The following is a 27,421-nucleotide window of genomic DNA, read 5'->3' on the forward strand; positions in this document are numbered from 1 at the left end:
TGTGCTTCTCACAGAAATCATTGACATATGTGAGGGCAATGCGTTTGTGTACTGTGCCACTCAAAATGAGTCCGGGTTGTCCGACGTCAAAACATAGTTCCGCCTGCTACATTTTCCAAACAAAAAAAACCCCACACAGGAGCGGTGGCGCGCCCCTCCTGTCATGCCGCCTCACAGTTTGAGAATCACTGACTTAAGCCAACATAGTGGTATACTTACAGTATACTTTACATTTTAAAATTAAAATCCAATTCAGGCTTTTTTTCATACTGTTAAATTGCTATTATTTATTAAAATTAAACTGAATTTTTAAATAAAAAAAGACTATGGAAGAACGTATGCGAAAGTTGACAACACTTAGGCAATGCTCCTCTTTGAACTTGTAGCACTGAATATTATACAGTATTACTGCCGTGGTTCTTAACTGGTGGGTTGGGACCCAATAGTGGGTCGCAGAGCTGTTTTCATTGGCTCGCGGATGTGTGCTTGAAAAAAAGAAAGTTGTGGCAAAAAGTCTATGCTGCGCTTTTATTTTGAAGGACATGGGTTTCCTATGACGTGCGTGCAGTAGTAGTGTAGTTTATTCACACTCCATGTATCCACTGACTGGGTAATCCCAGCTATAGTCACATTTACATTCTTGAAACCTGATGAGTCCGACAGTAGTTGCATTTATGTTGCACTTTTTTAGTTTATTTCAGTTAAAATAAGGCTGCTAACTGAATGAATTGTAGAGGGAATATGTTCTTCTGCTCTGACGCCTGCTTGTCATTTTTGCTGACTATTATACTGTTGTGTTTTGTCATATTGACATACTGTGATGTTTCGTTCCGTCTAAGGTCCACACTGCACCATTTTTTATGAATTATATTTGTGTAGTTCAAAAATGTCAGAAATGTCAGAAATGTTACTGAATCATTAAGGAGGTGGTGGTGGGTCCTGAGGCTGGACCAGTTGAGAACCACTGTACTAACCTGCACGGTAACTCTGTTATTGGTTTTAACCATCTACTGTTAAATTGATATTGGGAATGTGAGAGAACTATTTTTGTCTTATTTTTGGTTTCATTATGTTTTGTTCTTTTTGAAGATAGTCTATCTAAAATAAATTAGTACTACTACAGCACCTTGCAGAGCCTTTAAACCAAGTGGGTGGCAAACACTTTCCTCTGACATTTTTTAGACCAAACAAGTAATTTAGAAAATACAGTAAATGCAGATTTTATGGGTTTTTTTTAAAGCAATGGTGAAGATTCAAATGAAGTTATTACCATTGCATATCTAACTTTTAATCTTACATATAGATAAGTAGTTACCTAATGTCCCCATGCACTTGTATTCAGCTAAGATGATCTCAGACTCCCTCAGGCTTCTATAAGTTTCCTCCTGACAGCATCTTTGAGAAGAAATTACACTCTAGTGAGTTGGTGTGCTGAAACACTTCACCATGACCTCAGCAAAACTGAACCTTAAAGATTTGTGGAAAGGAGTATCAGCAAAAAAGGAAAGAAGAAGAAGAAGATGGCCCATGAAATATTCAGCCGGAGCGTACCATCTACACACGACGGGGCAGCTCTGGTGGTGCCGGCCACTTGCCCGGGGAAACAGGAGCACTTCACAGTTTGTGACCGCTCCTCGATTTTGTTCTTGTTGCAGCAGCGGTGCAACGCCACCACCTCGCAGGTTCCTGTCCGGACATGGTGCGCTGCTGGAGAAACGACAGGAAAGATGGAATAATCAGAGAGGATTCAATCCAGAGGTGGTACAATAGTCATTACCATCATCTCTACACTCTGCTGGCCTCGGATTGTTCTCGTAGAATATCTCTCTCTGCTCTCTATTGTTTGCTCTGTATCCTCATGAGGGGAAATGACCAGTGAGAGCAGACCACATGTTTCCTAACCCCTTGGTTTGTTATTACAAAGGGATCAATATACCTCTTTATATGCATAAATTATACATAAGCGCACAATTTTATTTTTAAATTTGATCCATATCCTGGTTAGAATTTAAAGGCTCATTACACCATTTTGTAAACAAAAATTTGATCATTACATGCTTTGATGCTTTGGCAAAATTACATCACACCAAGAAAGCCTTTAAATTTAATTAAAAGTTTAATGTAATTTAAAGTTATGGGACTAACAAAGAACAGTGGAAAAAAAAGTTAAATAATTTGAGGAAAAGAACTAAGATATCCTCATTTTTAATCTTTAATATTGGCTATCTCCAAAAAATGCTGCATCCTACACTTCCCATGATGCAACTAATATACATACATATTTTTATTAGACCCTCCCAGACAAGCAGAGTCAAGCCCCACACTTTCACTGATGTACATTTTTTTCTCTCAGAGCCTAGATCAAGACAAGGTTATTCAAAGGCCACGTAAGGACAATCTGTGATCTGTCGTCACACGCTGTAGTATTAACCATGATTGGTTGCCTGACGTTACGGCCTTGGATTAGTGACCCCTTTAAAAGTATAAAGTGTGTTCCTCAGAATTTTCCTTTTATGAGCATTTAAAACTTCTAGAAACTATTGGTCACTGGATCCTACATTTCCCATAATGCCATTCCATAGCCATTCCTCAGAATCTCCCTGATGTGAAGTGCTCAAATCGCCATAACTACATACACTCCAATTTATATGACAGATTTATTTCAATATAAATCTAAGATAAGATTATTTTCTACATGAAATGATTCAACAATGGATTGTGATGGCACTGAAAGCAAAAGCAGGGCAGGAAATGACTGCTAGCAAGTAAACATGGGGGGAAAACAACCAACAATACATGGTCCCAATCCCAATCTCCACCCTAAAGCCTAAGCACTGAACCCTCACTGAACCCGACTTTAATGACGTCAGGCGTGCAGTGCGCGGGTCCGTGAAGGCTAAAGAGCTATTTAAACATGACGACTGGGACACACTGATGATATCACACGTTGCCTGGAAACAAGATGCGCCATCAAGTCTAATAAGAAAAAAAAAAACGGACCTCAAGCATGTATTTGTGTGTCTTACATCACAGTGTTTACATATTTTAGCAAACTTTAGTCAGGAAGGCTATTGTTGGTAACCCTTTGCCAATATTTAACTGCATGACACAAACTTCTCTTTAAATATACGATAAATGACCACAAACGTGATGAACTACATGTCGTCACCTGCAGGTAAACTTGTGTGTTTTTTGTACAAACTTTATTGAATACTACTTCAATTTACAAACGTTTATTTACATTCAGTGGGGGGCTGGACAATAACATTTGTCACCAAGTTCGCTATGAACTCTGGGTAACTACCAAAGGACAGTCTGCAGATATGCAGACTCAAGGAAAGTCCTCAATTGAATCAATGAAAAGTATCAGAGCCCTCATGCGCTTGGTGGTTTGACAGTGGGAGAGCATTTAGAACTAGCAGCAGCTTTTAGCAGTATAGTTTAGGTAACCAATCAGGATCTGATTGTAAACATCATTGCAAACATGATTTGTATCCTTATCTTTTTTTATGATGGTAATAGGGATGGAAAAGTTTCCTTTTAAATAAATAATACCTCAGGTATGAGATGTAATGATTGAAACTGTTCCCGCTCCGGATTTCCCACAACAAGCAGCAGCCCTTAAAAACACTCAGATATGTGACAGGAAAAAGTGCAGAGCTGCAGTATTTGGAGCCAATTTCCAGATCATGCTCCATCGTCTGAATTATTTAGAGCCTGAGCTGCTCCATTCTCTTTTAATTGCATGTGACATTTTCTTGAGGTGTCCTTCCGCTGAGATACTTGCTGCTGCTGCAGTAAACAGTGAGTCTGAAATGACTGTGTGAAATCCATTCTAACTACTGTCTGCACTGTGGCAGCTCAACCAAACCCAGGTTTTCACTTCAGTCTGTTATATAGGTGGACAGAAATACTTTCCAGCTGTTGTAACAAGCAACAACCGACACAAACAGTGATGATATCAGCGTCCCGGCTGATACGAGTTCTGACTTACATGTGTAGCATTTTGTGCATCATCATACATCTGGGATTTACCTGCTTCTTTTTACATTTGACACTCAGAAAACAAGACACATTAAAGTCATAACTTGACTGATAAATCAGTTGGCCTATATCGGGCCGATATGGGCCTCTTACAGATATTTCAATATTTACAGACCATTTTGCTCATATATTCAGATTGGAAAACTCTTTCTTACAGAACATATAAGAAAACAGAAAACAATGTTAGATTGATTTAGAAATTGTGTCATCACTTAGTTTGCCCAGTAAGTGGTTCCCACTAAACCAGTGGTTCTCAGCTGGTAAGTCGGGACCCAAAAATGGGTTTTCAGTGGATATGGTTTGAAAAAAAAAAAGTCTATGGTGCGCTTTTATTTTGAAGGACAGCGGTTTTCTATGATGTGCTTGCAGTAGTAGTGTAGTTTATTCACACTGTGTGTCCACTGATTGGTTGGTCCCAGCTAAAGTTAGATTTACATACAGTAGTTGCATTTATGTTGCACTTTTTTAGTTGATTTCTGTTGAAAAAAGGCTGCTAACTGAATGAATTGCAGAGGGAATATTTTCCTCTTGTGCACTGCCCCCTCCAAGTCATTTTGGTTGGCCATTATACCGTTGTGTTTTGTGATGTTGACATACGGTGATGTTTCGTACCGTCTCAGGTCAAAACTGCACCATTTTTCATGAACCAAATTTGAGCGGTTGAAAAATTTGGGTCGCAATTTCACAAAAAGTGGTGGTGGGTCCTGAGGCTAGACCTGTTGAGAACATAACAGCTGGGAAGAAGGTAGTTCACACAGGAAGTGATTAGAAATAAAAAATAAAGGTATTTTATTTATGCAAGCAGCCTTTTTGACTAGCTTTGCACATTGAAAAGTTACATTTTCATATCGGCAATCAGTGATTTTTTCCTCACTTAAATTGGTATCTGTATCGGTTTAAAAAATCCAATATCGGTCGGGCCTTAAAATTAACTTGACATCAAATATTCTTCCTGCTAATTTTTTTTTTCATTCTTTTGAATTTGGGTTTCTTACTGTGATGGAATAGCTTCAAACACTCACTAATATGGGATGCGGTTTAGCTTAGCGGCTAAAGTACACCCAATGTATAGAGGCACAGCCGTCAACGCAGAGGCCCCGGGCTGGACTCCGACCCTTGGCCTTCCACTGCGAGTCGTTCACCCTCTCTCTTTCCATATTTCTAACTCCATCCACTGTCCTATGTAAAAAAGGCGAAGGCCTAAAAAATTATCTTTAAAAAAAACACTCAGTGACCAGGCAACAAGTCAAATCATACATAATAATTCATACACATAATACACTCAACTTCTTATGACATGTCTACTCCAGCTACCACCTCCCCATCCTTTCTCATGCATCAAGTATAATGCAGGTGTTTGCCCGAACTCATCTTGATGCTCACTCGTGCTCTGCCCCAAACAACAGAAGATATGAAAGACAAGCGCACAGCTAGCCGAGCTGCTTGAGATGTAGAAATGCTGGCAGTTCCTCTCTGAAGGACACGCTTCACACTGAAAGGCTGTGGTTTTTACTGACTGGACTTGGATGCCTGCTCTGCGTCTCCTGCCAGCATATACAGAGAGAAGCATTTCACATGGGACTCCCAGAGTCCAGCTTTGAATCTGCTGCACTGCTGCTGTGACAGAGAGGATCCCCGCGGCACTGAACATGCTGCTGCTGCTGCTGCTGTGGTTGTTTTGTTGATTTGGTTTCAAAGTTTTATAAGACAAGTAGATGAAATTTAAATAACAGGATTCAGAGCGTAATGGACGTAAAAATCCCCAGTTAACCCATTTACTCTCATGTTTCCTGTCTGCTTCCCATCTGACGCTTTCCAAAAAGGCAAAGTGCCATAAATAAATAAAAGTGTCTGTGCATTAAAGAGAAGAGGAATGTTTTGGGGAGAGGGCACGCAACCAGAAATCAGGAGTAGTTTTGTAGTAGAAATAAGACATTTAGTGAACTTTTACCTCAGATGACTCATTTTCACTGTGCTTTATTTTTTATATAGTCTGGACTCAAACCACACTTTTAAAGATTTAATTATTTAAACCAACACTTGGGTTTACTTTCATTAGTTTAGTTGCCAAAACTGAACCACTCAAACTAACTGAATTAAGTAGAAACTGAACACTAACGTCGCCTAAATTGAACTTTGTGTTAATAATTCTTCACCCATGAATGAAGCTCCTTTTTTTCTTTCTTTTTTTTACAATTTTCTTACATTGTGTTGGTTTTGTCTAAAAGATTCTTTTCGTCTCAATTACATTTGAATTTCTTTCCATCTTAAGGCCAGCCCGTCCTCACAGGTTTTTAAAATCTTAACAGAAAATGTGAGAGAGCCCGCACATGACGACAGATAATGATTGATTTAACAGTTTTTTTTTCTCCTAAGTGTGTGGAGAGCAACGATATGACCAAAACAGCACACCACACACTAACAGATTCCATTCACCAGCAATCAGGCCTAAAATCGTCTTGATTGTCTTGTAGTATGTACCCCGCATTAAGCAGCTCTAAACTGCAATCCAGTCCTTCCTGAGAAGTCATTTTCATGTTGAATCATGGTTTGAATTATTTGTTTTTCAGAGAGAAAACAAATTGGAGGGGAGCAGTTTTAATTGGTTCAGGGAACTTTTATTTTGAAACAATTGTAGTGCCTGTCTTGTTGGGAAATAATAGCACTTAAAAGTATAATGTTTATTTCCAGACATGATGTGTAGAGGGCTGCAGTCGTTAGCACTGTTGCCTCACAGCTAGAAGGCTCCTAGTTCGATCGTTTATTCCGGGTACTCAGGCTTCCTCCCACAATCCAAAAACATGCTCGTTAGGTTAATTGGTAAATGTGCTCTATGTGCCTGTGATTGACTGGCGAACAGTCCATGGTGTTCCAAGCATCCCGCCCAATGGTAAACGGTAAATGGACTGTACTTATATAACACTTTTCTCGTCTTCCAACCACTCAAAGCATTTTTACACTACATGTCACGTTCACACACTGATGGCATTGAGTGCCAATCTCCAATCAGATCTATGCTCATTCATACCCGATGGCTATGCCACCGGGGTTCAGTGTCTTGGCCAAGGACACTTCGACATGTGACTGTAGCAGTAAGGGATTGAACCGCCAACCTTCCCATTAAGAGACGTCCGACTCTACCAGTAAGCCACTGTTGCCCCAATGACAGCTTGGATTGGCAGTGGTTAGCGCTGTCACCTCACAGCGACAAGGTTCCTAGTCCGAATCCTGGTTCGGAGTTTGCATGTTCCTTCCAGCACGGCCTCCATGTACTCTCGGCTTCCTCCCACAGTCCAAAGACGTGCTCGTTAGGTTAACTGGTGACTCTAAAATTGCCCGTGGATGTGAGTGTGAATGGTTGTCTGTCTCTGTGTGTCAGCCCTGTGATTGACTGGCTGGGATTGGCTCCAGCCCCCTGCAACCCTGAAGACTGAAAGGAACAAATGGAACTTGTATTTTGAGAGAATTGAATGCAGCCTCTCCAGTTACAAATGAAAGCCCTGAGGCGAGTTACATCGCTTTGCCTGCAGGTTAAAACGAAAAAATCCTGCAAAGCAAAGACGTACTTCCAGGAAATAACAAGGGAGCAAAAGACAATTTTAATGTTCATGTTTTGTCCTTAAAACGTTGCGTGCATGTAAGATTGGTTTTAGTTACAGCAGACTTGCTTCTGTGAGAGAGACAAACCCTTAAATCTTTTGCCAATAGCAGCACCAAAATAAGATCTCAGGGTATGAAAACAGTTTATTTGTCTGCACTCCGGCTCAGGATTTATCAAACCAACAAAATTTGGCAAACAATTCAGCAACTGACCTCGAGTTCAAATATTTCACAGACAGAATAAGCTGTCAGATTCTTTGCCTCCTCACGGAGCTTCTCTCAGTAAGACTGTTGACACTATTCCCTCGGATCTCCTCAGCACAGGCCTTCTGCAACCCAACTTCTCCTTTTCTAAGAGCTCCCCTGAGCGGAAAGGTCTGATGTCTGTGCTTCGATGACACTCATCAACAGATTGTGTTTGAAAAATGAAGACACTGTTTGCATCAGATGTGTGAGCTCTCAAAAGCAGCACCCGGCGAGCCAAAGCAGCAGTCATCTCGCCAAGAAAAGAAACCTGTTTGAAAATATCACACCAGCTTCTTCGTGGCTAATCAGAGCAGACTGCAGAGCTGCCACAGAAAGACAAGAAGGAATCATTTCTTAGTTGAGCTGTAGGAAATAGTGACCTGATGTGTAACAGGGAAAATGACTAAACTGTAATGGAGTGTGTTCGGAGTAAGTGGAACATTTTCATATGAAAGCCAAACATGACATTTTATTTTCTTTAAGCAACTACAAGAAGCTTTCATTTTGTGCTGATTTTGGTGCCCTTGTGGACAAAAGCAGTATTGCAAAAACGCCCTAACAGAATCCATTCACGAACAAGCAGAGAGGTAACATTTGGTTTCTATATGCAATTAATAACTAATTAATCAAATAAAATGTAAGAACTTAAACATGATGATAATGAAACAAAGTAAACTGTTAAGGTATTGTTAATACACCTTGTTTAACCTACATATAACAGATTCAGTTACTTTATATTAGTAATTTCGTTAAGAAAGCTTAAATTATCATCATTCCTTATGTTATGTTTCCATAATAAAAAAGCCAACATGAAGATTTTGCTCAGCACAAGGTCAACATAATTGTTCTCCTATTACAGGTATTACAGCTGTGTATTACAGTAAAGTCACCTGTGAACCTAACATGTACTGTACCGTGGCATTTGTATATGCTGAGTTTCAAACCAACAGGCATAGGGCTTGCTCTATAATTTAAATTTTATCATTCACTTCAACCTGACCAACGTTAAGCAGATAATTAACTGGCATTACTTCTGTCTCATTGCAGGATCTCAGTACTGAGACAGAAGGGATAGAAACAGAACCAGCTCTTCTAAAAACAGAGCTTCTTACAGATCTGTGTACAAGGAAAAGGACCAATTCACTATGGGTGTTGAATCCTTTCAAATCCTGCAGTTTTTCTGCATCTGTTGAATGCCTAACCAAGGTTGATCGATGTTTTCCTATCGCCTCTTCCTTTTAACTTACTTAACCACAAAATATTACGTCAAAAATAGAATTCTCTCGAGACAGGAAACCGCTCCTTCTTCTTTTTAACGGACTAATGTACTACTAACTTTGGAACGTTCCCTGATTAATGTAAACTTATGCTCCTCTCCCATTCTCTTTAAAAAGGAATATTTCTATAGTTTGACTCATGTCCCATCTGTTAACATGAAGGAGGCGGGCTTTATGACCTATACTGCAGCCAGTCAGCAGGGGGCGATGGAGATGTTTTGGCTTCACTTTTAGGGAGCTGTAATATCGTCCATCTTTTTAAACATGATGGTGTTTAAGTAACTTTAGACTGAAAATTTGGGGGTTTGTCATTCCAAAGAATTTGGTTACAAAGTAATGTCAGCTCTTAAATCAGTTTTGATTTTTTATAAATCATATTTTCTCATTAATAAAAGTCTTGTGTGCAATCATTTAGAGAAGGGCAAAGTTTATTCATAGCGTAAGTTTGTCATATATTATGAGCTTCTCCCTAAAATATTTCCAGAACCAAAAAAGTTTGCCATAAACTTAGTCATTTTTGGGCGTAATTTACTTTCTTGGAGAGACTTAGATGAGAAGAATGATATTCCTCTCATGTCTGTATGCTACATACCGGTATATAACCAGCATTTAGGTTAGCTTAGCTTAGCATTAAGACTAAAAACAAGGGGAAACGGCCAGCTGGGCTCCACCTTATGGTGACAAATCTATAGCTCAGTAATTAACATTATTTAATCCCTATAAAATTACATTTAAAATCAAAACAACAGTCACTCTCAACACTTGATGCTGACTACCTACCGAGCATTTGCTTCCTTTAATGAATCTTTTGCCCCCCGTTTTCCTTCCATACATTTCATCTCTAGAGACAAATGAGAAACTGCAAATGATGCATCTTTGGTACCCCTCATGATGCTGCTGGGAACGATACTGTAATCATTGCTTCACTTTACACAGAGTGTTTTGTGTAGCAGAAAATAGCACCTCTCCTATAGAGAAACTATATCTCTGACGAAGAATTTAATCAGTACGAATCTAAATAATGAGGTGTAGAAGTGAAGTTTTAATACTGAAGAACAGAGTCTCCACAGGGATCCTGTAGTGTCTGTGACGGTTGGTTACTGTTCCCTTAAGGATGCAAGCAGTGTTTTCCTTTCTTGGCGAGATGCTTCTCATGCATTATATAAGTCATTTTTATTACACAGTGCAGAAAGTCTAAGGTGCAGAGCAAGCAACAATGTTAGATGTATAAGTCAGACATCGAGGTCATACGTCAGTGCAACATTTACAGCAAGAAGAAAACATCCTCTAAAGACACAAACAGAATCGACTCCTATACCACCTGAGCGTGAAGAATACTGAGGACGGGTCATGAATATTTTTCATTCCACTCAGGTTCCCCTCGGCATCATGTGTGCTTTGATTCTTGCTAAGTGGTTTCCCATTGTGGACGCTGAAATCCAAGGCTGCAACATGTCTGCATGGATCAAGTTAGCAGGATTTGAAGGTCATAATCAATGACTGTATGTAAAGATGGACAACACGTCCCCACCTCCTCTTGTTGTACAAAAGTGAAGCCAAAATACCCCCGAGGCGGGCGCTGACAGTACTTATGGAGCCAGAGTCTGTGCAGAGGAGATCGGCCGGTATTGACGTACAGCCCCTCACACTAACCAAAACATACATTTAGCTCGCCAACAAAACAGCAAAGATCCCGCACGTTGGCGTATTTAACAGCAGTACAGCTTCCTGTGTTGGTCTGAAGCAGACGTTCACACATATGGAAACTTCAATGACTGTAGTGATTGTTTTAGTTACGTCTCCTCTCGCCGTTCCTCCTCTGCTCTGCTAACCCGGAACTGATCGGCTGCAGGAGCCAGATTTGTCAAGAGGGCTGTCAATCATTGCGTTAGACCCTTTTTATATCACCAATTACATAACTAAAACTTAAACAAAAATAAACACTTGGACATAAATCAGCATAATAAGAACTAACTATAATGACAGAAACCATGTTTGAGAAAACTTGACGTGTATTTTAATTTTATAGTTTGACTCATGTCCCATCTGTTAACATGAAGGAGGCGGGCTTTATGACCCATACTGCAGCCAGTCAGCAGGGGGCGATAGAGATGTTTTGGCTTCACTTTTAGGGAGCTGTCATGTCGTCTATCTTTTTATACAGTCTATGGTCATAATTCTATCTGTCTACCCCCATTTGGGCCGTCATGCATTTTCAAAGACAGGTGGAGATGTATCCCTGCCTTTTCTTTTTGATGACGTCAAGTTGTCAAGTAGACTTTTTGCAAAACTAAATAATTCGGTGTTCATGTGCGCTTATACGCTGATGATAAACTCCTACAAATCTGTGACAAATTGTATCGAGGTTTCTAGTCCTGCTCTGTGAAGTTGTCAGAGGTTGCTTCTGTGAATTTATCAGTAATAATAAATAATACTGAAACTGGAAAAGGTATTTCCCTGCTTAACACCTGTTTAGTGCTGGTTTTGTCTCATTCTGAGTCACGACGTTGGAAAAAGCCATCTCCTAAATTAATTCAGTACGACAAACCCAAAGACTTGACTCAACATGTACTTAAAATAGGAGAGACTCACTGCTGCAGTATTGTAATTAGTATAAATTAATTACTTACTTTTAAATACTTTAATATCAATGTTTATCTTTTCTGCACCTGTCAAAATAGAACTTACTCAATACAGTTATCCCAGTCAGTAACATACACACTTCTTAATTTCATAAGTGACTGCTTAATTTCATCAGCCTGGCAGTGCCAGACCAATATCCAATTTAAATGAGTCTGGAACCTCTCAGTTCATTTTAGAATCCAACAAGAGGCAGAGGCCAAAATGCCTCTGGATGCTTCAACCAATCAGAGCTTATAAATGTGTGACATAGTGATTAGCTGCTAGGCTAGGTACCAACATCCAATTCATCTGGTTTCTCATTGAACAGGGAGCACAAATGTTTGGCATGACATGATTTAGTAGTCTCCATTTATGGGTTACATTAACTACAGTTTGTTTAATACTGATTCAATAGTGGATTGAAAATGTTCTACATCCCTGGCAGCCATCTTGGTTGTTAACGATAATGCATTAATGGCAATCGTATAAAAGACGTTCCATATTACATAAAAAGTGGTGACTGGCCTGATCTGAAACAAGCTGGATTGAAATCTGTCTGACTGACAGTGGCCAAACGCATCTGCCAGGGTCATTGAAGCATGCTATAATTTCGTATAGACCAAGCTCATCATATTTGATACCCATGTTTTTGAGACCTCAGCATCATTAGTGTGGTAACTTTTACCCTGAAAAACTTGTTGAATTCAACCAGATACATGCAGTCAATGGATAATCCACCAGGGGATAAAATATTTGACCCAGATGACCTTTGGATGAGACATCAAAAATACCCACGAGTGGTTTTTCAATGATATTTTTGCTCATTTTGAAAAAGTTAAAGCTCTGTGAGGAGTTTTTTGCTGCTTATGGAATCGATTAAAATTAATTGTGATTACTCTATATGACCTACAAAAGCAAACCAGACCTTCAGCGACAAAATTGATTATGTCTATATAGTTATTTTTAATGCCTGAAACTGCTGGTGAGGGGTAGGTGTCAGACGAAGCGATTAACTACACACTGCTTTGTTTGCACTATGCATTATGCATTCCATAAAGCTTTTACTTGTTTAAGTAAACTAATTAAAGGTGTAAATGACATAATTGGCAATATTCAGAGTGGAAATTGATACATTTATAGCCTATATTGTAAATTATTTTTCACATACAACACCTGCTTTATCACAATAATGGATGAGTAATGGCTCTCCTGCTCTCCTGCTCTTTGGCAAATTGATTTTTCACAAAAAAAAACATTGTTGTACAAAATAAAACAAATGTTTTTTTCTAAGTTTAAAGACGCGCGAGGGAGTTTAAGGGGTTCAAAAATGTGTTCTGTAAGACGTGTGGTACATTTTGTGGGTGGTTATATTTGCTCTGTGAAGGACTTTTAAGGAGTCAAAATAATTTTGTTGTATATGCTTATATTAGTTTAAAACCCACATAAGGTGACCAGTAAATTCATAAATAGAAACCTGACTTAAAAAAACAACAATCTTTAATGCAATGTGTTATTTAATTTGTATTATTATTATTTGACAGAAGGCTGAATAAAGACATTTGACATTTTTGAAAATAATTTGATGGTTCGGGTCATACAGGGTTAATAACAATAAGTTTTACCTCTACTTAATACTATGCTGTTAGCATGCATTTTGGGCCTGGAAGGCGCACAACATCTAGTACTTATAAAGATATAAGATTAATAAATTCACAAGTCTGATTAAGTGTAAAGGGGAACAGAACACTAGAACAAATACCTGACACTAAACTAGAACCAGGGGCGGAGCAGTTACTGTACATCGTCCTCGCCTTAAACCCCTCGGCCACAAAGATGGCAATAACAATTGTAAGTGTATCCAAGATCAATATGTGGCAGAGTAGTAATGTGATACAAATCTCATATTTTCCTCTGTTTTTTCTTTTTCTTTTTAGGGTGGGAAAGCAAAAAAACAAGGACAGGAAGAACAAGTGAACTTTGGAAGTAGGCGTGTACAAGCACAGGGGAGCAGGTAAGTCAAAGGATTGACTATAAGAGATGCTAATGAAAACTAATCAGACGTCTGTGAGCAGAGCTGGCCTGGGACTAAACCTGTCTGATTGCCGTCTGGCCAGTACAGGACAAACATAAAGACAAACAGAGTGACCGCTGACACTTTTTAAACAGCCGCAGTAGCAAAGGACGGACTTTTCTTTGCAGTATCGCTGTCTGACAAGTGCAAAGCTAAACCTTTTTCCACACGTCAGAGAGGAAAATAAAGCGCATTTACAAAACTGTCAGAGAGCAGAACAGCATGTTTGATGGGTGAAATATGATTTCTTCTTTTCTGACATGAAACAACTATTTAAAGAAGTGAAAGCTCATATGTGCATTAGTATGAATTTGCCCTGCTTGTCACAGAGTTGGCTTACTTCTCTTCTTCTTGCGCTCTCTAGCAGAAATAAATTTTCTCTATTTTGGACGTATTCTGGGTTCATTTCATCCCTTGCATGATAACAGGTTTACAGCAACAGAAATAACACCCGGGGGAAATTAGGGGGCTGCGGTGGCTATCAGAGAGAAATTGAATGCTTGCGAGATTATTCTGATCCACTTCCTGCTGAAATGATGAGCGCCTTGAGTGGGGATCGCTGCCAATCAAAGCCACGCGCTTCAAAGCGCCGCGCTGCCGCCTAATTGGTCGACAAAGAGAGGAGAGGTATGCGCTGTTTCTATCATGTTCACAAATGGATATCCTATCGGGCAGCAGCACCGCCTGTGCACCACCAATTACCTGCTGCTGTGTATTGTCAGTGGGACTCCCGGAGATGAAACATGTGGGTTGGCCTCTTCTTGTAATGTTGCTGAGTTGCCATAATTGATCTCCCTGGGTTTACTAGTGACGACTCGACAACACTTTTAATGAGACAAGCGGAGAGTTTGAGTCATACCTCCAAAATAGCTGTTTCAATCCTATTACTCCCCCATTCACTGCGGCGACATTTCTATTTGTACGGCTGCATAGCGAGAAAATCCTCTCCAAACACTACAGGAGAAGTGGAAGCCACTGTGACAGTAATCCTGCATTTGTCCTGCGTCTTTCTTTGCATTAGTGCAGCAGGTAACTCTGTTTCTGAACTATGAGCAAATTCAACAGGTTACTATATTATATTCAACAGGTTACTATATTATATTATATTTATATTCATAAACTGTTTAAAAACTGGGACGACGTGACAGCTCCCTAAAGGGAAGCCCAAACATCTCTATCGCCCCCTGCTGACTGGCTGTAGTATAGGTCATAAAGTGACCGAAAGAATGAGATCGTGGATACAAGCGGCCGAAATGAGTTTCCTCTGCAGGGTGGCCAGGCTCAGCCTTAGGGATAGGGTAAGGAGCTTAGACATCTGGAGGGAGCTTGAAGTAGAGCCGCAACTCCTGCGCATCGAAAGGAGCCAGTTGAGGTTGTTTGGGCATCTGATTGTGATGTCTCCTGTGGAGATTTTCCGGGTACGTCCAACTGGGAGGAGATTTTACTGGAGGGATTATATATCCCACCTGGCCTGGGAACGTCTCAGGATCCCCCAGGAGGAGCTGGAAAATGTTGCTAGGGAGAGGGACGTCAGGGCTAACTTGCTTTGCTTGCTGCCACCGTGACCCATCCCCAGATAAGTGGAAGAATATGAATGGATGGATGGATGGATGTATGTACTTACGTAACGTAAAATAAGTCAACTTTGAATATTTGTTTCAGACAGGAATCAAACTCCAGTCTAATGGATAAATTCTATATTTGTTTTCAACATGAATGGAAGCCCAGCCTTCTAGATGAAAGGCCTGGTGTTTGTTTGACCCGTTTGTTGGCTTGGACCGCCACCCCTAGCGAACTTTAGTGCTCTTCGTACTACGTCACCTGACTTCAACACCACATCATGACAATAAACTAGAGGATGTCATCCACAAATGATTCTAAATGATACCTAGAGCATCATATTTGTCACGCTGGGCCATTGACCAAGCTGCATTTAATAACCTGAGAGCGAGAACCGGCAGAGCCAAATTCGTAGATGGATGGAGACTCAGCAGGCTAATGGACAGGGAATATTTTCTTGTCTAAACTTGTCTAGACCTTTGACCTTAATTAAGCCTATTTGGGCCTCCTGGAGGAGCGATCACATTGACCTCATGATGGTACTGGGACGACTGGAGCAGTGGTCTCACCTTTTAAACCCTCTAAATGATAAAATATCTACTGGAATAAACATGCCTAAAAGGGAACTCTGAGTTTACAGATCAGTACCAGATATAAAAAGAGTGTGACTCAGCCTGTGAAAACAGTTGTCAGTGTTTTTCAGGCCCTGGAGGAGCTTTGTAAAGTCTAAGAAAAGAACACTCGATGAGGTCATATCTCAAGATGGTGTTTCATTTTTAATGGTTTGAAAAACTGTGTTAAAAACTGTGAGTGGAGTTTAACAGATGTTGGCATTCCCAAGCCAAGGAGAACGTCAACACAACAAGCAACTCAACATACTCGGCTGCAACAACACACACTGTTGCATTATGGGAAATGTAGGGTGTAAGGTATTTGAGATGAACTCACACAAGGGGCTAAAAGTCTGTGCTTCTAGCATACATTTTAGATCCTTTTTAATTTGGAATTCTATAATAGAAGTGCAAAACTTAATGAAGAGAACGCATCTTTATAAACTAAGATTTAAAAATGTTTGGATTGACAGAAAGCTTCTTAATCATATTAACAGCTGCGTGTGATGAAAGTGGTTTAAAGGATAAAGCTGGCTTTTGAAAAGTTTAAAACAAGCAATTCATTAGTCGCTCAATACTATGTTAAATCCCTACTCTATCTGTGGCACTGGGATCCAAGACTGAAGTTTCAACTGAATATGTTAATTATAAATCACAGGTCACAAATATGCTTGAATTAAAAACTAACAAAGTTATTAGCGCAACATTTGGGACTATTTTCAGTTGCGTATTAACATGATTTTGGTGTTCCAGTGAGTATTAGGCCGGAGATATACTTGCATTTTACTGTCTGCGTCATGCACATAATTGTTCACATACTTGGCTATGCACTATGCGTGTTATTGGAGAATGCCTCTCGAGGGCACACCAGAGAGCTCAGGCTGTATGCAACTACCGCATGTGCCAGATGTAAACAACAGACATGGCAACACTCGAAGACGTTACTATAAAGCTTTTGTGTGTGCGGTGGACAGAACACACCGTCCACACTCTGTTACTACAAAGCTTTCCTCCGTGCATTGACGTAGCGGTCCTGACTTGTTTCCGTTTAGTTTTGCAGGTTTCCACGTCGACCTCTAAAATGGAACTTTATCTGTCGCCAGCTATTTTGACAGGCATTGTACAGATGTGGATAATCGTGAAGTTGGTCTATGTCTTGTCTTCAAAGCTTGTCCCTGCTGCTGTGTTGACCCTGCCATATCCCCACATTAGAGGAATAAGCTAGATGAACCTTCATGACTTAAAATACAGAATATCACCAGAGCTATCCTTTAACTTTCTGAAAGTAATTTCATACTATGAAGCAAAAATAGATTTTTTTGAAAATAGTTTGTTTTTCTATAAATCTCAGCTGCAGACCTTTAAGAATATAGAGTCTTTTTTACCTGTCAAAATCCATCAAGTATAACATCACATAACAACTGATAAACTGAGCTTCCCACACTTTAAGTGAGCAAAGGCCAGAGTGATCAAGTTAGTTTGTTGTATGTGGTAATGATAATTCTCAACCAAAAGTTACAACAACAACAGCTTTGAACACTCAACATATTTAGCTTCTGGAAAGAGCCAATATAAGACAAAGACAGTTTGCATCAACAGAATAAGGATAAATTCCCATGCGCTTGGGAAGTTAAAGCAATGGCCTTAAAAAAGACACAATGATGTTTAATGTGTTTTAAAGTACTCACCTGTAGCTCCTTCCGTTGGTACGGTCATCTCCCAGACGCTGATCACAAGCACCATTACAAGTAGAGCCCCTTTACTTCCGATCTGCGAGTATCGCTCACTCATCCTGGGAAAAAGAAAGAGAGAATTTTGACTTAAGAACCACATCACAAAAGGGCTATGCTAGCTTTAAAACTCAAGCATGTGTGTTTATTTACAGTTTGCAATTTTGTACCATTTTGTAGCGTGAGCCCTTTTGGAATTTTCATATCCAAATGTAACGTAAGCTTGAAAGTGGTTGAATGCTACTGTTAGCTCTTGTCTAATGATAGCTAATGGGTGTATTAAAATGCACATTAGCATAAGAGTCGGCACTGCGACCAGGACCCACGCACATATAGGGCTCATGATGAATGTCCACTGCTGCCACTTTATCAAACACGTCGGGTGAAAGGAAGTCAGTCCTGTGGTGCAGGAATATGGGGTTAAGGTATAAAATTAACTTGTTAAACAGTATTGTCACAGACTTTGCTGAGTGCAAGGCCTGCAGGATGAGGTTTCTCTTTGTAATGGAGTGGGAGGGAATTTAGCAGTATAATTGTTACCTCTCATATGCTAGGAAATGCCCACCTGCTGTGTATCTGTGATCAAATTTGGCCGCCATGCCGTTAATGATGAAGTTAAAGTCTGCATGTAATTGCATCAGGGGCTGTCATCCATAATTTGTACGCAGTATAAAGCTTCTGTGCTTTTCTTCTGGCTGTGCGTTTTATGCTTATCCACATACAGTTCATGTCTAAAGCTATTTTGGATGTTTTGTAGTTTAAAGGAATCAGGCCGTGGCAGTTTGAGGCAGGCTGTAGATAAACGTGTCGCTACGGCTGCTGTCCGTGGTTCTGATCATTGGCTGGTTTGAATGAGAGTTGCGCCGTGAGTCTCAAAAGGCTGACATAAAGTGTCAGGTGTCCGGCTTCTGTTTAGGGCTAGTGAGAGGGCCCAAAAAAATATTTGCACCTGGGCCCATCACAGTTATGTTACGCTACTGATAAGGCAATATGTGTTTTTATAATTTAACATACGTCCATTTTTTTTATTATCTATTGTTTTCTCAGATGCATATCACTGGGAAATGGTGGAATCATAAGGATTAGTCAGATCCCCTATGATTATAATATTTCCAGTCTGAATCACAGAAGAACAATATTGTTCGATAACAGCGTTTGAGTTTCCCACTCTTTCAGAGGAAAATAGCTGCTGTGTGAATATAGTGAATAGCAAAGAAAAGAATAAAGATGCTGTTCCACTGGCTCATAGTTTAACTTGACAATGGCTAAGCTTGTCTGAATGCATATTTGCTCTTATCAAGAGGAGAGACAAGCTCTTCTTCGTTCTCAAAACAAGCTACAGCTGTGAATGTGCACTAGATCACTGTCTCCAAATCCTCCTCCTCTCCCCACTGCACCTCCTCTCCCTCTTTTCTCCCAACAGAAGGCTCTTACAGCGGGAACATGAACAGAAGGTGAAGACCCCGCGCTTGCCCCAACAGGCTTCCGTAAGCCTCTCCAGGCTCCTCAGGAGAGTGGAGGAGAGTGAGCAGGCCACAGTGGCTAACCCTTCCCTCCACAGTAGTACCTTCTCTCTTGCACTCCCTCTCCTTAATGAAGTGTGGTGGAGCTGAGGCCACACTGCATAAACCATCTGGCACACTGTGTTATCATTGACTGACGACGATCACATTTCAAACGGGGATGCAGGAGCAATACGGTAATTACCGGAAGAAGCAGGGTATCGTATGGCGTGAGCGTACAATGTTACAAGCTGCGTTTACGCCTTATTTACCGCCTCCCGCCTCTTATCTGCCTGCCTCATTGACATATAGATTGGCTAAACCTCATTGGGCTTCTCAGATTATTTGTGTAATTATGTTTATTTTGGCAGGCGAACATGACCTTTCGTGCTGGTTTTTTTTATACCACTCCCAGCATGTTAAGCGTGCCCTCTAAAATTATAAAAGATGTCTATCATCAAGGCAAGGCAAGGACAACGTAAACACAACGGAGGCAATTTTTCATACTGCCTTGGTTCCTGTCGAGATAAGAAAAAAACACCTTGCAAACAATTGGTCTCATTGTATCAAATTATCTGAATTTATATTATAAAACATCAAGTGAGAAAAGACATGCTTGGGTTTATGTCTTTAATTATTGATTTTGATGAGAAAATGCTCTCTGTAGCTGCCTGGTATCCTCACAGTGACGGCGACTTGTAGTTTTTACCATCCAAGCTAAATAAAAAAGTGGGCTTTGACTGATATGTTGGGCCCATATCAATAATTGTAGTATCTTTACCCTAGTGCTTCAATAAATTAAATATGGAGGCAATTGTACTTCACTGGGCTATCTGCTATTTTACTACTCAACTACATTTCATTTTTTACAGTACTATATTTATTTGACAGCTGTAGTTTTTATTTTACAGAAAAAATGTTTTTACAGAATATTAGCTAAAAGTACGATGCATTGTATGTATGTTGTATTGTACATTAATCTACCTAGCATAAAGAATGTTAAAATTAGCTTCCTACTTGATCAACTTAACAGGTCAATGTTCCAATAATGCAACAGTATAAAAAATCGAATAAAATAAGTAACTAAAATAACACCCATGGGGGGATTTTTCTTCATTTGGATATTTATAATATTATTTTGTACTTTTACTTAAGAACTATATAACAGTCTGGAAATACACTGACTCCCTGTTCTTGTTAAATGTTAAAATCAGTACCACTCTAAAGTTAGCTTGACAACAACAAATGAAAACAGCTAGCCTTGCTCTGCCAAGTGGAAATAAAAATGACAAACTGTAAAAACACAACATGTCCTCTTTGTACCAATTTAACAAAGAGAGACAGAGAAACAGAAGAACATAGTGTACGACACAGAGAGAGCGGGGCTGTGTTCTTTCAGCTAATATACTCCATTCAGGACATACAGTCAAAGGCAGTGTACTGAATTCAGAATGAATACCATCTTTAAATAATGTTGGATACAGTTGAAAGAGTAACTGTTTTATCTTTATATGGCAACTCGAGTTTCCACATAAACAACAAAACATAATTAACAGGGTTTTCTTAACAAGTAGCATGTGGAAGTTAAGCTAGCAACGGTTGAGTTGACCAGCTAACGGACAAGTTACCTCCTAATTAGCTGAGCTGTGCTTGCCTGCGCAGGCAATGCAACAAAAGATGAAACACTTAACTGTTGTCTGATTAATATTAATAAAAAGCATCTACAAAGCAAAGCTGTCAACTTTAAACTACAGTCTCATCAAAACTTTGGCAGTTAAGCACTTCGTCAGCTGTAGTTGATCCTTAATTTCCTAGAGCACTGGGTGGGCTCACTAGAAACATTTGAAGCTCACGTCATTCAGCCACTTATACACAGGATGACGAATACACTTAACACTTAACAACTAAACAGATCACCTAATATTAGTAAAATAAGTTCCATAGCTCTAAACACTTAGCAGGGAATTCAAGGTAACTGGAGTAACATGTGGAAGGAAGTCCACTCTGATAATAAGTGTGACAGCAACATAATAGTGAGGTTTATATTTGCTCAAATGGACCAACAAAGGTGTTTGTACAAGACCGGTGGGTGCCAACGTTCACCTTCACAGCAGCAGATTTATAGCCGCTGGTTAGCTGAAGAATTGGAGGCCGAGTTGAAAAGGTGGTGAGTCGAGGTTGTTGTGCGAGTTCGTGTTTATGTGTGTTTGTGGGGAAAAGAAGGTCATTGGTGACGGAGTGCAGGGCAGAGCGCTCAAGCATAATTTGTTGGGCACTGTCTGAGGGTGCAATTCTATAAATGACATCTCATTGTCCCTGAATGTGCTGTGTTGCCATTGGTGTGCTTTGCAGAGCCAGTCGCTTAAGATTTGTTACAGTTTGGGGCCATTTTACAGATTGACTTTGTAGTGGAGGTCTATATTGACTTAGAAAAAAACTGCTGTGCATCCAAACTGCCAGTTGTTACCATTATCATAGTTAAAGTATATGCCTGTTTAGCTGTTTGCCTCTAAGTGATCCCGCCATTTTTCTGATCTGCAACCATGTAGGTTTTTGATTCTGTTAGATACAGGGACAAAAACTACATCAAGGAACCTTATATGATTCTTAAGACCAACAACGGATGCTAAAACTTGATCTGAGAAACCAGTGCTCCAAATTTTAGGGAGCTCAGTTTCTTCTCTTTGGAGAGAAATGATAATTGAAGTTATGCTTGTGGACATGACTCTAACAGAGATCCAAACAGCGTCCTCACTAATGGTCTTGACTGTTTGTCTTAATCTGAACATCAAATTGGTTCTTTTTTGTTTGACTTGTTTTTGAAGTTCCGTCGTCTGTAATCATCTTTATTTGCTTGTTTTGTTTAACCATTGTAATCATTTACTTGCGGCTCAACAGAAACCAGAGAAAACAGAGCACCACGCTTCCGCCTGCTCTCTTTGGCAGACCAGCCACTTGTGGGTGATGGACTAGGCTTTGTGATTTGTGAAAAAGATCCACTGCAGAGCATCAAACGGCATATAGAAAAGATGGCAATTAGCTGGTGCACATGGTGGAGTGTTTAGCAGGTAAAGAGCCAGATATTTCCCTGAGGAACTGGCAAGGCGAAAGCCAAAGCTCGCAGGAGAGTGGACTTACATTCATTAGGTGGCCAGAAGCAAAAAATTAAATGAATGCAAATTAGCTCAGTGTCTGCTAAATGTGTAATGAGGTAATTATTTGCTAACATGATCTGCACGACAACTTTATACAGGATAAAATGTATGTGTTCGGGGAGGAAAAAACCCTTGTTAATTAATACCACTTTAATTAATGTGAAAATTAATTTAATTCAGCTCTAAGCAATAGTTTAATTGTCTTGGGGTCCGCCTAAACATTTTCACTGTACAAAAATGCATCAGCCCATGCAAAGCTAATGCACTGCTCCATCATCACTCTCCCTAAAATCTAATTACATTTGCATATGGGTTTAAAAAAATCCTTTGTCAAATCAAGCAGCTTTAAAGGAGTTGTGCAAGTACAATTAGTAACTTTGCTAGGGGGTTTGGTTGGGCAAGACGCTGAACCCCAAATTGCTCCCGAAGGCATAGCCATCGGGTATGAATGTGCGTAGATCCTGATTGGAGATTGGCACTTAGGCCAGTGTGTGAATGTGAGTGTGAAAGGGTGAATGTGACATGTAGTGTAAAAGCGCTTTTGAGTGGTCTAAAGATGAGAAAAGCGCTATACAAGTACAGTCCATTCACCCTACCTTCAGTCTTATTAAAAATAATAACGATTCTGTTGGTATTATGTGCAATACATGTAAAACATCCAACCATTTTGTGCAGTGTGCGCACTGTATTGTATTTTCTGTATAACTGAAGTGTTTCAGAAGTGTTTAATTTTTATTGTGCACTGTGTGCTTCTTCTCTTTCCTATTTGTGGCGGTGTAACGCTTAAAATTTCCCTGTTGTGGGATCAATACAGGTTTATCTAACTCCCTCTTTTTGCCAAGCTAAAGCTATCAAAAAGACCTGTATGATTTATTCCTTTGAGTAAGTAATTAAGTAAGTACATTTTAATCATATAGCACTTTTCTCAGACAGAAGTCACAAAGTGCTTCACATGAATAAAAACAATACATAAATAGATAGCATAAGGGGGCTCACTGAGTCACATATTTGAAGACAGACACTGCAATAACACAGTGAAATTCATGGAACATTCCCATAAGAAGACTGGGTGACGCCTGTACAAACATGTTTTTAACGGCTTTTGAAGGACTCAACAGATTCAGTAGAGCGTATAGCTATAGGCAGGGTGTTCCAGAGGCTTGGTGCTATGGCCTCAAAAGCACAATCACCACGAGTCTTGGAACGGACAGCAGGTGAAGTGTGTTGGTCTTTAGGGAACAGGCTGAAGAGTGTGGGTGGATGAGTTCTGCCAAATATTCTGGGGCGTGATCGTGTAGGGCTCTGTAAGTGAGGGTGACAACTATAAGCAACGGGACTGACCAGCTCTTGCATTATGGATTTGTTCGACTATTTTGTGGAATTTCATTAGGCCAGAATTGTTATTACTTTGGTAATGTATTGTAACAGGTTTTGTTAAAATAGTGGGCATTTTATTGCCACTGGGGACTTCATACTGCAGTTCTTAACAAAGATACAAATGGATATTTTGGAAGACTGTCTACTGTGATAGAAAGTTTTAATTGTGCATTTTAGTCCGACAATACTTCATGTATAATGTATACCTATTGTCACAGGATATGCCCTAAAGTGAAACACATAATGTATGCAAATGATTGCCATAAGCATGAATGATGAACAGGACGCAGAAGTTTGGAGGATAGCAGATGAAATACAAATAAACAAAGACTTAAATGAAAGACTTAATTATCCTCTGATTGTCTGCAGTGCTTTATTTCCCCTTCAAGTAGAGACTGAACTTTACCGTATATTGTTAACTGTACTTGAGGACACTTTCAAATGCAAATGAACACCTTTATTTAGGAATAATGCATATTCTTTTCACAGGTGCCACCTCAGTAGTTCTCCAGGATTTGTGTGCGCAAATGTATCCAGAGATTGGACTTTTATCCCTTTGTTATGAGATGGCTCTGTTGTGCGGCGTATAAGCCTGCGGTGTAGATCATCGGATTTCCTTTCAAGAGTACAAAGTGAATTTGTTTAAAAGTGAATGAAGCAAGAAATCCCCGTCTCTGACCAAAACTCTGATCGTCTCACTCCATTCGTCCGGCCCTCCCACTTCCTTCCTCTCCATGAAGCGAATTAAATGGCAGCAGACCAATGAATATGATCTACAAAGACTCCACTCGAGGCTTAACCTTGATGAGCGGACACACTTGCTGAGGAACAGGTGCCTCTAATGTATGTCTACTTACACAAAGGTAGAAATGTGTTACTGCAACCAAGTCCCACCTAAATTAAATCAAAAGGAATAACGTTTATACACTGCAGTGTTGCTGGCGACTTATCTCTGATGTACTGCAGCAGTCATGTCTCTGCACTGCACACATCTCGGTGCACTGTCCAATAACTCAACATGAATTATGAACAAAGCAAGTAGAATTCCTTACTAACAATATTCTTTTAATAACGCAAATGCATTCATTTTCTTTCCCATTAGAGTAAATTGGGCAGCTCCAGTTTCCAATGAAGGTTTTTTAAAGTGCTGAAAAAATGTAATGGAAAAGTTTTGACAGGGCAAATGCAGCACTGCCCAGAGTCTACTTCCACTTTATTGCCGCCGATGGAGAAATAATAACATTTGGTTTACTGTTACCCAGAGAACAACCCCCAAGCTTGACTCTTTGCCCAATATTTTTTTGCCTCCAGTACTGACAGTGAGACTAAACAATATATCAAAAGTTTCAGGTTATATGTCCTTCTGTTGCTCCCCTTTAGGGCTCCTCGCAGCCAGACTGCAGTTCTATCCTCTTAAAAGCTCATTAGCATACTCGCTAACGTATCTAGGTACTGTTATGTTGTCCTTATCCTACACTTTAATGTAAATAGTGATATATTTTATAGCAGTAGTAGTAGCAGTGGTGGACTTTTTTGTCCCTTAACTACTCAGTAGTGGGTGGCACCTCTCTGACATTTTTCCTGGGACTGAGGCCATGTCCACACATACACAGGTATTTTTCAAAATGTAGCTTTTTCTCTGCGTTTTGGCCTTTTATAAAAACAGTGATGCTTCTAACCTTGCTAACAGGACTTTTTTCGTCCTCTATATTGAGAAACAGAGACGTCGGGATGCACTACGTAGGTCATTGCTGTACTCCACACTCATGCCCGACTTTATTTTCCAGAGTGATATTGAGGAATAACTCCACTTCACTATGAGTCCACACGTATGATTCCCCCCTTCCTCGATGCGCCATTGCAGCCTGCCAGGAAGTCTTCCGGCAATAGATTTTTTCAGTTTTGATTGGCTGCGATTTTCTTAGATCGTTGCCTGTTGGTGTGGCATTCTCATTACCGCGTTTCTGTTGTGTTTTTGGTTTTCATTTGGACGGGGATTTTTTTATAACCGTTCTTGTGTGGACAGGGGTTTTTTTGGAAACGAAGGAGGGAAAAAATACCTGTGTATGTGTAGACATGACCTTATACGTTATACGTTTTGATGGCGATATTTGGTGTACTTCATTTAGTCATTTTTCAATTGAATTTACCTCCTAACAATCTGTAATTAATAAAAATAATAATAATTTGAAGTTAATTTAAGTTTTTGAAGCGTGTTTCTTTAGGCTAAATTAGCCCGCATGTCAGCTAGCTAACTAAACAGCTAGTTTGTTCAGGCTATCATGTTAGCTTGCTTTTCTCAAGTCAAACTCAGGAAGTTTTAGAGTTCAGAAAAAGTTGATGATTTTTACTTTTATATATAGTTCTCTTCGTTCTAGAAAAAAAGATTAACTTACTTAGCTTAGAGGTTAGTGTATGGTACATACAGACACACAATGACAAGCTTTTTAAGCTAACTTTCTGGCTAACGTGGTTGGATAGAAACCTAGCAGCCAATGCAACACTGATTTTTAATGACAGATATGTGCTGGTGGCAGATGTCTGGTGTGTGCAGACTTAATATGCATGTACAAATTCTGTGTTTCTATGCTCAGGCAGGTGTGAGCTTAACAAAGTTTTAGAGTACTGTATTTTTGTTTAACTAGAGCTGTTGCCAGAACGCTAACAGACAGTACTTAAAGAGATATTCCCGTAACTATGATTCTCAGTTATAATTCACACCGTAACAATGACAAATTAAACATTTCAGACAAATACAGTTGGAAGAATAAGCTGGCATCTTCTTCTGCTTTTGATTTGACAGAACAATGCCAAACACTTAGGTGAAATCAAGGACTGCAAGTAGTTCCTGAGTCTGACCTCTTTTCTCATTGTTGTCCCATTTGTGTCACTTATTTTCTACTTTGATGGGTTTACTCAAAGCCACAATTCTTTCATTAGCGTGTTAAGGACTCCGTTGTCCTTGGCCTATTAATAGTAAATGTTGTTAGCAAGGAGAAAAAACTAGGCAATTTATCCTTCACCTGCTCTCTGCAGGCTGAGGATGAGTGTTTTAAGGTGGATATCTTTTTTACAGCATTCAAACCTTGTATGATGTTTTTTTTTCAGGAGTAATTTGTCATGTACTACTCGAAGGGCACTCAGAGAGCACAGAACTTCACCAAGGCCAGTAGTCCAGTTTTCTATGACAGACAAATCTGTCGGTGCAACCATTCCAATTGTTCATGGGTTAGACCCCTTCAAGTGCTTGTTTGTGAGTCAGATCTAGAGCCACTTAAAAATTGAATGGGTTCTTCCTTTCCATTCTTCACCCTTTTAGCAATTTCATGAAAATCAGGTGTTTTTTTGTAAGCCTACTGACCATCTACCGAGAACATAACCTCCTCGACGGGGATCATTATGCATTTGAATGCATTGTGCATACCTATATGAACACAGGAAGATGACACACACACACATGTTAGACATCAGATAAAAAGAATAACTTTGAAAACATTGATTACATTTTGAAATTTAAGTGCAGAATTTCTTTTGGATAGTAGTATTAAAAGGATAACTACATTTAGTTAATGAAGTTATATCGTACAGAAGCCCAAAACAGACATGCATCCATCCATTTTATTTAC

The 27,421-nt window shown here is 39.7% G+C and overlaps 1 protein-coding gene across 1 annotated transcript in view; it reads right to left on the bottom strand.

The window, feature by feature from the left end:
* Positions 1–27,421, bottom strand: part of LOC138599612 (chemokine-like protein TAFA-2) — a 74,767-nt gene that overhangs the window by 5,944 nt on the left and 41,402 nt on the right. Inside the window, exons 2-3 of the mRNA XM_069671357.1 lie at positions 17,720–17,823; positions 1,552–1,707 (exon numbers count right to left, since the gene is read on the bottom strand). Of these exons, the coding sequence (XP_069527458.1) occupies positions 1,552–1,707; positions 17,720–17,822 (259 nt within the window). The 5' untranslated portion in view covers position 17,823. The remainder of the gene's footprint in view (positions 1–1,551; positions 1,708–17,719; positions 17,824–27,421) is intronic.

Source organism: Semicossyphus pulcher, unplaced genomic scaffold (genome assembly GCF_022749685.1).
Source record: "Semicossyphus pulcher isolate SPU_LCO1_2020_fin unplaced genomic scaffold, fSemPul1.0.p SCAF_20, whole genome shotgun sequence".
NCBI lineage: Eukaryota > Metazoa > Chordata > Actinopteri > Labriformes > Labridae > Semicossyphus > Semicossyphus pulcher.